This window comes from Diadema antillarum, unplaced genomic scaffold (assembly GCF_040938485.1).
Source record: "Diadema antillarum isolate AM-2024a unplaced genomic scaffold, OU_Dant_1.0 seq00000103_RagTag, whole genome shotgun sequence".
NCBI lineage: Eukaryota > Metazoa > Echinodermata > Echinoidea > Diadematoida > Diadematidae > Diadema > Diadema antillarum.
In genome coordinates, this window is record NW_027271190.1 from 454,716 (window position 1) to 468,421 (window position 13,706).

General features: G+C 39.0%; 1 protein-coding gene across 1 annotated transcript; it reads right to left on the reverse strand.

The window, feature by feature from the left end:
- Positions 1–989: 989 nt before the first annotated feature.
- LOC139726869 (dehydrogenase/reductase SDR family member 11-like) lies at positions 990–9,210 on the reverse strand. The gene is made up of 9 exons (XM_071637863.1): positions 9,079–9,210; positions 7,562–7,765; positions 6,827–6,921; positions 6,137–6,269; positions 5,593–5,685; positions 4,995–5,060; positions 4,357–4,391; positions 1,518–1,809; positions 990–1,079 (listed from the first exon to the last, which is right to left on the reverse strand). The coding sequence occupies exons 1-9, from the start codon at positions 9,208–9,210 to the stop codon at positions 990–992; spliced, it is 1,140 nt and encodes a 379-aa protein (XP_071493964.1).
- Positions 9,211–13,706: the final 4,496 nt, after the last annotated feature.

Sequence of the window (13,706 nt, forward strand, 5' to 3'; positions counted from 1 at the left end):
AATATCCACTTTTACAGTACTTGATGAGACTCATGGAGTACCTCTTTGATATAAAGAAATAAGTTCTGTTTGTGTCATTACATGTACCTAGTACTTTAACAAGATTATTGATTGAGATCTGCATTAGAACTAACACAAAAAGGTATATCAGTAAACCCACGTTATTGTTACTTGTAACGAAAGACTTATCTTCCATGAATTATTTCAGGATATTCCAGAAACCATTGTCATCTACACTGTATGTCATCTTGCTACCCATAATTCGACCATAATACCGTCCACAATTCATCCGCCAGTGACATTGCAGCTTCTTAGAGCTGCAGGAGGCCGAAGGATTACACTATTAAGTATCACACTACTTGTAAGTATCAAGTACAGTCCATGTGCATGTAGAAACCTATGCTTCTTGCGTGTGGTTAAATTTTCTCACGGGAGGTTGAACCTTGGAGGTGTGGGTTTTTAACTGGAATTGGGATGGCTGCCAGAACTTCATCTAGAAGTGAAGATAACTCTATTGTTGTCAGTGTTTCCTAATCAAAAGGATTGCCCATACATTGCAAGTAAGCATAAATTCTGCAGCAAAAAATAAACATACTATAGTACACCATACGCATTTTACACTGTCTGTGCTTTTTTTGTGACAAAAACAAAACAAAACACACATACAATTACAAATCCATGATGCAGCTGCTAATATTTTTTTTATGCTATTTTATTATTTATTGTGTGGTAGCACTTTGCAGGCCCCAAAAGAACACCACTCTGCAAAATCAAACACAAACAAAATCGAACATATGAAGTGTGATTCATCCAACGCGTGAACTCTATGGCTCTGACTACGAACTAGCAGAAGCTTCTAAGGAACTACAACAGGCTGCTAATTAACTATTCACGCTAATCACGCAATGCAATGCAATGCATCATCTTGAACACAAAACACATCACACAGTTTATCGCACATGGGACTAATATGATTAGAAGCGCCGATCTTACCCGTCTGGTAAAATGCTCTTCGAGTCCTTTCGTTCGAGACTCGCTCCTTTGGCGGCAGCCATCGAGTCTGATAAATCTCCGTAAAACTGAAGATAAGTTCCAAAAATTCAGGGTAGAGGAAACACGATCACATTGAATATGCTTCGGGCATCAGCTCACTCGATCGTAATAAGTTCGTTGAGCACTGTGTACCTTTTGCTGACTACCAGTAGACTAGTACAGGTTCATTCAGTAGTGTACTGTAAACAGTAAGTGCGAGTAGCGTTATTGTGCGCCTGAAAACAGGTGCGGTACCGCGGTGTAGGGAAACCGTGAGCCACCTAACGACACTGCACTCGACTCTGCAGTGGTGAAATGCAGATCACACGCAGGTGTTGATGTTGTGACTGTCGAACGAGATATGTACGCTTTCTACCAACGGGCAGGCCAGGCTAGTTACGGTAATATGTGATCAAGGGAAGAACCAAGCTCTAGCGCAGCTAGATGAGAAACTGTAAGGGTGCGCTTCCCTGCCCTCGTCGTACTCGACTCCGTATCACGACTGAGTCGTAATCACACGTCAGGAGCCAGCTACAAGCGCAGCGCGCACTGTCCTGCATCCGCAGCTCTGACCCGGGGCAGCCACAACCATGCAGAGCCCCAGCTCCCAGGGCATCAGCGAGCCCTGGATATCCGGGCCTGGGATGATACGTGAGGTTGTGATTGTGGTGATGGTGGTGGTGGTGGTGGTGGTGAGAGGGGGCCGGGCCCGGGGTGGGGGAAGGGGGCAGGGGCGGGTTTGGGCAGTGGTACAAAAGGGGGGTGGTGGTGGTAATGCTTATTGTTGGAGATGGTGGTAGAGGTCACATTGTTGGAGATAGTGGTAGCGGTAATTGTTGGAAATGGTGGTAGTATTGTTGAAAATGGTGGTAGCGGTTATCGTTGAAAATGGTGGTAGTGGTTATTGTTGGAAATGGCGGTAGCTAGTGATTTCATAGTTTTGGTTGAGACCTAACTTCAGGTTTCTAACATTTTTTTTTTTTTTTTTTTTAAGGTAATGAGACACCTCATTTAATATGAAAGAGCCTGTAATTCAAAGAGGAATCCAAATTTTATTTGATCAAAATCGGTTCTGAAAAGGTTGAGATACACAAAACAGAGCGATCCGAATAAAAGTTAGGACCCACATTTTATTATGATGGCTTTGTTTTACTTTGTGACTTGATGTGTCAGCCATTCCAAACCCGATTTTCATCAATATTGAATAAACTTTGAATTCCCCTTAGAATAGTATGCTCTGCCCAATTTTTTTTTTTCATAAGCAGTTTCTTGGTATCTGTCACAAAAAGTTAAGAAGCCCAATCCTCACCTCAACCAATACTATACCAGCCATCCCTTTAATGTTGGCGATGGTGCTATAGTGGCAATGTTGGAGACGGTGGTAGTGATTAATGTTGGAAATTGCGGTAGTGATTTTTATTGTTGGAAATGGTTGTCGTTATCGTAAGAGATGTGGTAGTGGTTATTGTTGAAAATATGGTGGTAGTGGTTATTGTTTGAAATTGTGGTAGCAGTTATTGTCAGAGATGCTAGTAGTGGTCATTGTCGGAAATATGGTGGTTTTCCGATCTTGGGACTCGTCAATACAAAATTTTCCAGACTCCGTGGTTCCCATGCCCTGATATATACATGAATATCATCTCAATTTGTTTTCGGAAACCTTTATATCACAAAAAGTGGATATTTTTTAAACATGTTCATAAGATATTGTGCTTTGTAATCAGTTTTGTTGGACAGTTGAGTGAGTCCATACTTATGTTAATGTATTATTTTTCCCTTTCTTTAGAGCATAGCAAGACATGATTATTCACGTTCTTTATTGATATAAATAGTGATGATCATGCTTCAGAAGAGCGTCATATTTTTGACTAGGAAATATTACCACGATGTTCAGCGCAGATCAAAGTTTCGTTTATCATCTGTAACACAAAAACAATAACACAAAACACACACACCACTAAACAAGAACACAAACGTACGCACCCATACACACACAAAAATAAACTTGCAGGAAATACACCGATGTATCTTTTGGGGGGGAAAAAAAGAAGGAAAGACTGTCATCTTCTGGTACAGAAGAGGAATTTCCAAATGATTAATAATTCTTTAATCTTCTGCATCTTTACAGTGATTGTTTTATGGTGTCCTAGAATATGATACGCACACTTTACCAGAATTGTACGCGGCAATTGTAATTGAAGGTTAAACGATTACATAACACTGAAAAGAAGGACTCTATAATAAAGCATATTGGTCTCAACTAGAGTTCTTTGATTGGTCTCTGTCACTGGTATCCGTTGTGCCAGGAAGGTGATGGGGGCGCTGTTTCATTTCCGTCAATATCTAAAATCACAAGGCACGTATGTATCGCTTCCCACGTGGATGGCCTGCGATCAGAATGAATACTAAAGAAGTTTTACTCTTATAAGTGTTGCTCACGAGGGCATTACAAAATTATGATTAAAGCTGCGATTACACACAGAAATACCTTACACAAGGGAGGGGATAGCTAGCTAATAGACAGACTTATATGCCTATCAAAAGTTAGAGAATAATGAAAATAAAACGTTGAAATTTTGACAAGGCTATTTCAGAATCCTTAGCTAAACTTGCGCGGGTTTTTTTTTTCTTGTCTTTAATATTACATGTATTTCCTCCGCACATTCAAATCATAAATATCTAAAAGTGAGCAACGAAGACAAAGAAAAAAGCGCCTGACATAACAACCACAAAGTGCATAATGTAATTTAACCGAGAATTCACAAACATTGCGTTAGATGACATACTCAGTTCGAAGCATGATCAAAATTACAGAGTTAGAATGTAGTTACATTGTATCTCATTTCCATTTGCTAAACTTTTCTAAACTCTTATCACACATTCCGCTTTCCTCTCCACTCCAAAATGGTCACCAACAAAGCAAAGGACAAACTGCGTGGGCATGCAGAGGGCCAATGCACTATACTTTCAAAATTGATCATGACATAGGATAAAAATGGGAGCACGGAGTTGTTCTGGACACCTCCCTGATGAGAGCTTGAAAAACTATTTTGCACATGACTAAAAGGAATGATTTCGCCACATTCAAGTTATCTTGAGGATTAGTTGGGGTTGATACAGCATATTCGAATGTCCATGCCGTGCGTCATAGTTTCACTGAAATGTTCAAAATCGTTTCAGTCATCACTTCCGCCATGTTTGTTTGTTGGTTTGCTTGTTGTTGGGTTTTTTTTAAACTTTAAAGAGGTATATACCGTGAACCGATCGGTCTATTTTAAAAATATACTGCATGCCGGGAAGGCACGATGTCCTTGTCGTCAATACTTCTGATCGGTGTCCCGCACGAGCAAGTCATGGATCTGTCATGAATTGATAGAAAGGAATTAGGCAAGAGAAGACATTAAATTGAGAGTTACAACGCACATGCAGAATAACGTATGATACAACGTGGCGTATATCACGACAGAAAGGGCCGGGAAAAGAAATAGGCCGACATAAAATGAAATGCACAAATCGTAGTGAAACACGAAGGACCGTCACTCATGTGACACGATAATCCCGGAGCGGCAATAAAGCATATGTGATTATGATGATGTTAACAACAATAATAACGATAAAATATGAATAAAAGTAATGAAAAGAGCAATGCCAATTATGGTAAAGGGATATCTATTACACTGTACTTGTGAAAAAGTGTGTTTTGGTGCCTTGGTTTGACTTGTTCCCATACATACAAAATCAAAAGAATAAGATAAAACAGCATCGAAATGTTGTACGAGTATTTCACAAGAAATTGCTAACTTAAACTTCAATTGGAACATTTTGAAACTAACGTTCCTCGGTTTTTATCTTATCATCTGATGTTATATATACACATTGTCACACTTACATAGAATATTACATGATATTACAGGGGCAGTCATAATTACCGTAGGAAAAAGTATAATGTTTATCACACGCACCTGTACATGCGCTGGTTGTTGAAGTACCACGGCCACTAATTCTGCAATGTCCTCCGCCTTTAGACACTGCATTTTATGTCAAAAAAAAAAAGAGGAAACTGTCACATCAGAAGTGAACATAATGATTATAATTTATAGACCCACGTGTCATACGATTGTGTAACGTGTGTCATATAATTGTATTAATTACCTAACTCTTAAAAACTGTGTGGTTGCCACAAAATGGCAGCGGCTGATTTGGGATCATTGAACTTGCCAGTGTTATACGGAATATCTTTGAAGGGGGATAAAGAAGAAAAAAAAAAACCATGAATATACTCGAAAAGCCTTATCATCTAAAGTATGAACTTTATACATGATTGTATGAAAAAAAAAATCCCTTTTTCGAGTGGCACCAAAAGCGGGTTCCAGGGAAGGAGAAGCGGGTGTATCAATAGGTATACGAGTTCAGCGGGGGGGGGGGGGGGGGGGGGGGGGGGGCTGTCTTGTACCGGAAGTGAAAATATTATCTTCAATGCACAGAGTATGTAATTGTCAGCAAGAAAGGAACTACTTTGATATAAAAACTAGTGAATTTCCTATAAATGTGCTTACTCACCGGCAGTTCGTTATAAAGATTTTTCCCCTTTTCCGGGTCGTGTGCATTTTGGCGAATCGAAAACTCGGTCTCGACGAGACCGGGCGAAATTGCCTGGGTAGGAAAATAAAAAAGTCACACAACTAAAAAAGTGTTCGGATGTAACCAGTTAGTCAGTACATTTCCCTATTTTCTTGAGCATATTTGCAATTATTTGATATGTACTTAGAAAAACTTAGGAGTTTGCAATGGAGACAAATTCAAAATTATCATGAAGACAGAAGCATAATAAACGGTGATAACTCCAATTTTTTTGAAATAATTTGCTCATCTATACTGCTGATTGCTGATGTGAAGGTTAATTTTTGTATAGGCCTATAAGTTCATCTTAAAAAGGACAATCAATATTAAACAAAATGGTTGAATCCAGGGTATACTTTACTCGTGGACATTTTTATGAACATTTAGTGTCAGACAGTAAATTGTCTGTGAGATGTTTCGAATACAAAGGGTCACGGTTAAGACGTTGCAATATAAGAACCAATAATAGATGCGCGTATAATACCGTGACTCGAATCCGAGAGTTTAGCTGCCGAAGCTCATCCCGGTACCCTTCGGTGAGGGCGGTCACCATGTGCTTGGTACCCGAGTAGAAGTGGAGACTGTTCACCCCGACGATCACGCGATGTCCGGCTAAACTGATAAGATGAATAAAACACACACACACACACACACACACGCACACACACACAAAATTAAATATGAAAATTTAATAGCAATGATCATGAATGCTATCAGGTAGCATTGCTGTCGAAATCGGCAACACCAAGAAGGCGAAAGGCTCACCTATTATCGTACCTCTTTGGTAACACTTCATAGTGCGTGGAGTGTTATGTAGTTCTATATAGTAGGTTTTAAAGACCTATTTCTATGATAAGCAAACTACATACTGTATAGTACACAAAGTATCCAAAAACAAAGTAAAACAAAGTGGTCCTAATGAAAGGTGGTTCTCACCTTCATTAGAACCTCTTTGTCGATATCTCAGCCATTTCAAAACCAATTTTCATCAAACTTTGAATTCCTCCTAGAATTAAATGGCTTTTTTTACATGTTTCATAGGAGGTTTCTTATCATCACACACACACACACACACACACACACACACACACACACACACACACACACAAAATGTGGATATCTGAAGTTCTATCTCGAAGGACAGCCATACTTTACCATCGTTTCAAATTCTCACCTGTTGAGCATGATAATGTGTCCGTCGTCCACGCCCCTTTCTCTCATCTGTTTGATCGATTCATTGGTGCACATACACAAAGCAAGAACGTTGACCTGTACCGGTACATGGGAAAGACGTTGCATGATTATTATGCATACACAAACATTCGTTCCACGCATATTATGTAGGCTTAATCAAGCGAGAGAAATTAGGGGAAAACAGAATTTAACTAACTAGGGATCAAGTTCCTTTCATAGGTAGATTTTGATTGACGCCGTGAATCTATAAGGAGCTTGGTGAAACCGACATGAAAATTTTAAGTTCAAGTGAAGTATAATAATAATAACAATAAAATCATCATTGTATTCAAAATATCAGTAAATCTTTCAAAAGAAGGGAATTATGTCTGAAGCTATAAAGATAAGTGGGAAAGTACTCACATATTTTGAAGTGATTTTCAAAGGGAATATTCAGCGGCAGCAATTTCAATTATATTATATTTTCAATTTCCAATTATATGTGGCAAAACAATGAGTCGATCGCACTGACATTGTATTCGCTACTTTCACTGGCTATAGAGAGTTTTTTCAACTTTATAATAGTCGCTGCATTTGTAAATACCGCCTTCATTCATTCTTGCTTGAATGTGACGTCTGAATCGCTCTTTTAGAATTTGAAACATTACTGCTTAGCCAGCCTATAGAACTCCTTCTTGTTCAATCAATAGAAGTATTCATTGTGAATACTAATTACATTCAGGGAATGTTCCATTTCTTCAGGGGGTGCTTCAAGGAGCGGCGATCTAAAGGAGAGCCCGGCGTTGTTGATGCACACGTCCACTCCGCCATGCTCGGTCCTAATGGTCTCAAACATGGTAGGTATCTGTTCCCGCTTCGAGAGGTCGCACTGGATTGGATAGAAGGACCCCTTCCCGCCGTTGACCTCATCGGCGAGTGCCTGTGTAGATTTTGAAAAACGAAACATGATGATTGATTAAAAGTCAAGTGACTGCCCAATGGGAGCGTTTCTTATTCGTTTGATCGTTCGATGACACTTAGTTTGTCCGGTGATTGGTTGCTTTGTGTTGCCCCTTTGTTAATAGATTGTCGGTGGGTAGTTGTTCTTATTCTTTTCAGCCAGAGAGGATTTTGCTCTGTTGTATAAGGTTTCTCATAGTGGTCAGGTGCCAAGTGAATGTTACGTGCACTGAAATTATTGGCTTTTTATAGGTGGCTGGTTGGTTTGCGTAAAAGAGTTTGCCAGTCTCACAATCCATCTCACTTTCAAGCAACACTAAAGAACTAATTTGGCTCATTGCTGATTGGAGTAAAATAGTTTACTGCCATTGTTAGATATAATGATTTACAGTATAGAATAAGCGAGCCAGTACTCGTTTAGGTTGGAGTGCTTTTGGTCTATTGGTTGGTATCAAGTGCTCTGTGGACTCGGTGGACTCGACCCGTTATAACGAAGTCCTCAGGACCGGCAGTTTTCAATCGTCATATCGAAATTTCGTTATAACCGAACAAATAAAAAATAAGAATACATAGATGGAATAATGTTGCGGCCTGAATTTTGCCTTCGTTGTAACCGGAATTTCGTTATAACCGTGTTCGTTACAACGGGAATGCACTGTATAGGTACACGAAGACTTAACGCTGACGAGCAGCTGATAATGATGATAAATACAAAATGAAAGTGACGTTTCTCAGGGGAAATATTCAGGAAAATGAGGAACATAACAAAAAATCTCAAGGACTCTAATTACGGCATCACCGGCTTCCACCCTTCTTTTTTCTTCTCCTTCGTTTTTCTCGTAAAATAAAAGTAGGCCCTATCTTTATATCGTTTCTAAGCTACAAGCGTCTATGGAATAAGCGAATGAATCTTGTTAGTAAAGACGCGAGTGAGAGTAGATGACTTGAAAGTCGATATTTTGACACAAGTATCGAATTACACACTTATAATCAGTCTCTTATTATCAATATTATTATTATTATTATTATTATTATTATTATTATTATTATTATTATTATTATCATTATCATTATTATTATTATTATTATTATTATTATTATAATCATCATCATCATCATCATCATCATCATCATCATCATTATTATCATTATCATCATCACCATAAACCGGAACCATGCAGAAATAACATGGCGAGGAATGCAGTGCATATTGACTATCAATAATACCATTCTAGGCCTACATTGTTATTTATCTTTGCGAGATTCGATATTCTTTTATAGAATCTCATTTACCTTCATTTTGTCCACGTTTCTTGCGCATCCAACCACTTTCATGCCGTGTTTGACGAGCAGCCGGACAACAGCAGCACCTATACCGGCCGAAGCGCCGGTTACCAGGGCAACTCTTCCCTCCCATCGATCCATGACACTTCAGCTGTATTGCGGGGCGGAGAGCTGTAGAATTAATCGCTCCTGAAATGGGCTGATTTAAATGTATTATGAACAACAAACAAACAAATACCTGAATTTAGGCTGGAAGAATAAAGCCAGTGTAGTCATTTTGCCACGACTGGGAAGAATTTCACGCGACAACTTTTTCCTTCTTTGTTACGTAATTGTGTGATATCGTGAATTACAAAACCAACAAAAAGTCGCATACGCTGATTTTACGTGAGAAGTCAAAATACATTGTATATAACATAGGTCTGGGCTGGTCAATCCAGACAATATTGTTAGTTTTTCATATTCTATGTTAGACCAGTACTTCTTCTGCATAATTGTAAAATCTGTAATCACAAACCAAATGGCAAGTTTTAACGTTTTTTTCCTAGAACATTATTTGCGTGACCCTAAACTTCAAAACCTTTTTTCTCATTAAGCACCTTTCAAGAGTTTGTATAACTTTCATTCCAATATTAAGGTGGGCTATGAAATTCCATTTTTATTGAGCTACATGATTGTAAGGCTTAGCGTCTGTAATTTCAGAATCTACCCTCAACTGAATATACATGTTTGGCAACCTTATGATGATTATTGTGTGATTTAGAGTCACAAGAACTAGCTAATCATATTAAATAACTAATGATATGGATGTTTATAGGTTTTAGAGTATCGAAGAAGATTACCAAGTCCTCATACAGTGAGGATAATCGCAACTGCCTCAAAGTTCACTGTAATATTAGCCGTTTTATGATTTTGTAATGGTTGTGTTCGTGCAATGTCACATAGCATGACACGGTGGACATTAATATCGCCACTATTATAATCAGTATGAATACCTGCATGATCCGTAAACCAAAACTTCTGCTGCTAATTATGACCACCATTTCCCATTACTACCAGTACGTGGTATTATCACTGATTCTACTTCAGGTACCAAAAAACTTTCATTGCGGCTATTTCAACTTCAATAATTTATAACTATGTTACTACTAACACAATTTACTTCTGCTGCTATACACTGCAACTACTATACTATACTACTACACTGTAGCGCCCCCCCCCCCCCCGCCCCTCCTTCTCCTCCTCCTCCTACTACTACTACCAGGGGCGGATCCAGGGAGGACCGCAACCGGCGCACGCCCCCCCTTTATTTTTTGTTGAAACAAAAGAAATAAAGAGAAAAAAATGGGGGAGGGGTGCGTGCGCCCCCCCTTTAATTTTGTAAACGCGCCCCCTCTTTACGGAATTCCTGGATCCGCCCCTGACTACGACTACTACTACTACCACTAATACAACTACTTTGTCTACTCTACTCAGGGGTGTATCCAGGAATTCTGGAAAGGGGGGAGGGGGAATAAAAAAATAAAGATAAACGGGGCGCATGCGCCCGCTTTCATTTCTTTTTTTTTTCTTTTATTTAAAAAAAAAATAAGGGAAAGGGGGCGTGTGCCGAGTGCACCCCCTGTGGATCCACCACTGCTACTACTACCACTTTCTACTATTACAGGGGCGGATCCAGGGAGGACAGCAACCGGCGCACGCCCCCCCCCCTTTATTTTTTTTAAACAAAAGAAATAAAAAGAAAAATATGGGGGGAGGGGTGCGTGCGCCCCCCCCCTTTATTTTTGTAAACACGCCCCCTCTTTACGGAATTCCTGGATCCGCCCCTGTATTATTATTACTTACCACAACTACTACTACTACTAATACCATCACCACCACCACCATCATCATCACCACTTACTATACTACTACTACTACTACTGCTGCTGCTAATTCTACTGTACTACTACTTTGACTATACAGATCGAGTACTACTACTTCTATTACCACCACCACCACTACCACTTTAAGTTCTCACTAATAGTGTACATAACTAAATGCAAACAGTATAACATTACCATTAATCTACTGTATAACACAGATTAATTCACTACCCCCTTACTACTAATAAGACATACCGTGACTGGTGCAGAAGTTATCGGTCTCTTAATTGCTGTTGAGGATGACAGATACTTAAAGTTGTTTTAGCCGAGTGCAGCGGTAATAGCACATCAAATCATACACAGCACACTTGGCTACTATAGTATGACATAGTATTTCACCACGGAGAATGCCTGATTCACAGGACAAAGTAAAGTAATTGTATGCTGGAAGAAATGTATACAGCATTTAGTAGCTTTATTTGTTATAACTGAAACCCTGCATGCGTGATGTCCATTTATTTACGTTGTTACCATTGACATTTTCTGTTCTCTCTATGAACATTGCCCTTTTCGTGTCTCAGTGTGACCTTCGGACTGCCTATCTTGACTTTATCTGCTGTTGAGGGTGGTATTGAAGACTGTTTTATTGTTGTTGTTTTTTTCAGGAATAATCAGAACCAGGGGGTATATCCACCTCCCTGTCGTGAGACAGGGGAAAGCCATCGGGAGAATTTTATGCAACAGTGTTTGAAGAGTTTTATCCCAAAAAGGGTTAAGCGCCCTCTGGAGATGAGGATTGGTTATTCTAACTTTTTGCGAGATACCAAGAAATCACTTATGAAATAGTACTGAGCATACCACTCACACAGAAATTCAAAGTTTATTTGATGGAAATTGGTTTGGGAATGGCTGAGACATCCAGAAATAAGGTAAAACAAAGCGAACGTAGTAAAAGGTGGAGGGTCCCACCTTTAATTAGGATTGCTCTGTTTTTGACATCTCAGCCATTTCAAAACCAATTTTCATCAAATAAACGTTGAATTCCTCTTGAAATTACATGCTCTTTTATAGATATCTCACAAGAGATTTCTCATTATCTCACCAAGAATGTTAGAAACCTGAAGTTGCAATAGGTCTAAACCAAAACTATATGATCTCTTTAAACTCTTTAAAATGAGTCCATCATCAGATGGAGCAAAATTAAACCTCTCCAATGGTTCCCAACTGGCAGTATAAAAAGCAACATTATTGAAATTATGACTATGATAAATACCACATACATAACAAAAATGGAATTGGGTTTCACCATCTCCCCCCCCCCCCCCCTTCTCCCCCAGCTGCCACGTGAAAAAGTGATGTGCATAGAAAAATGCCATCATGTGTCCAGACCCACACAACCTGTTACTTGATTTTAAAAGCAAAAAACAAAAAACAGACATTATTATGCACTGCCTTTTATGATCTCTATTGTGCCATTAGATGCCAGGAAAACATCACTTATGGGGATTTAACATAGACAAAAAATATTTTTTTTTAAATTAAAAATTGCCAAGAAAAGGGTCATCTGCCCCTGATGATATGTCAGATATATCATACATACTAGTCAACTCCACTCATCCTCATTTATCAATTTTTCATTTTGATTTACACTGAAACTGCTCAACTTGAATACAGTATTATGTAAACTGCAACACTGTATAATAATCTTACAACTTCTGAAAGATGGCACAGAAGAAATCCATGTTTGTCTTTGAATTTGTTTTCAGATTTATTCTTCTTCCACATAGGAGATATGCATAACATGGGGGTGAACATACATTGTACATCAACATAATATGATAGTAATTGTAATGATTATAAATAGAGCTACATGAATTTACAGTGTCAAAGTGTACTTTACACAGTTTTGTTCCGCTTAATTTGTATACAATATAGATGGAACAATGTCACATTGATATGAAACAAGTCGTCTTGAAAAAATGCTCGGTCACCACGGCAACACAGGTGGACATCTTGGGCCATTTCATAGCACATAATTTGTAACAAATCAAATCAACAACACTTTACAGCGGGGCGGGGCGGGGAAGGAAGGACCACAACAAAAAAGGAAAAGAGTAAACATCATGAAATACCACATATATTTCAGGGCACTGGACAGGTTCTTTGAACAGTATAACAAAGTTATTCCACTTTAAACCCATCAATGTTTCCCTCATTACTCAAATGCTACTAGCATTGGGAACAAACTGGATACAAATTGGGGAAATATCATAAGCAAATATTCGCACTGAAAAATGTGCTTGACAAAGTCCATGACAGTGGGGGCATATCCAATATCTGTCATATTGCCGTTGGAGTCATAAAGTTCTGTAAGTATTGGATGTCTACATAAGAGATGTACGAAGTTGATGCACTATTACCTGCCGTGCTTACAATTGTACATGTATACAGCTGTATGTCAGGCTGCCACCTCTACACATTGAAATCAGGGAGATTCTACAGAGCAATCAGAAAGATACAGTGTACCTGTGTGATACATACATCTCAATCTGCAAATGTAATTCCCAAACAAGGGACACTGCTATTCTCTCTCCAGGACACGAAATACATGTACAAAAATGTTTGGAAAGCCTCCTGCGGAATCTAGGAGACAAGGTACATACATGTACATACGCGGTAGCTATGACTCTAAGGCCCATTTACACCAAGCACGGTAATGGCAATGGTCCATTTTTTTGCTACCAATGGAACACCAAAAGGAACCAAGTCTGG

What these genes read in the sequence shown, in the direction of transcription:
- LOC139726869 (XM_071637863.1), bottom strand. Translation starts at nt 9,210, where the DNA reads ATGGATCGATGGGAGGGAAGAGTTGCCCTGGTAACCGGCGCTTCGGCC. An exon ending in CACATTATCATGCTCAACAG is followed by an intron (nt 6,270 to 6,826) that starts GTGAGAATTTGA and finishes TCATCTTATCAG; the next exon opens with TTTAGCCGGACATCGCGTGA. An exon ending in AACAACCAGCGCATGTACAG is followed by an intron (nt 4,392 to 4,994) that starts GTGCGTGTGATA and finishes AATTCATGACAG; the next exon opens with ATCCATGACTTGCTCGTGCG.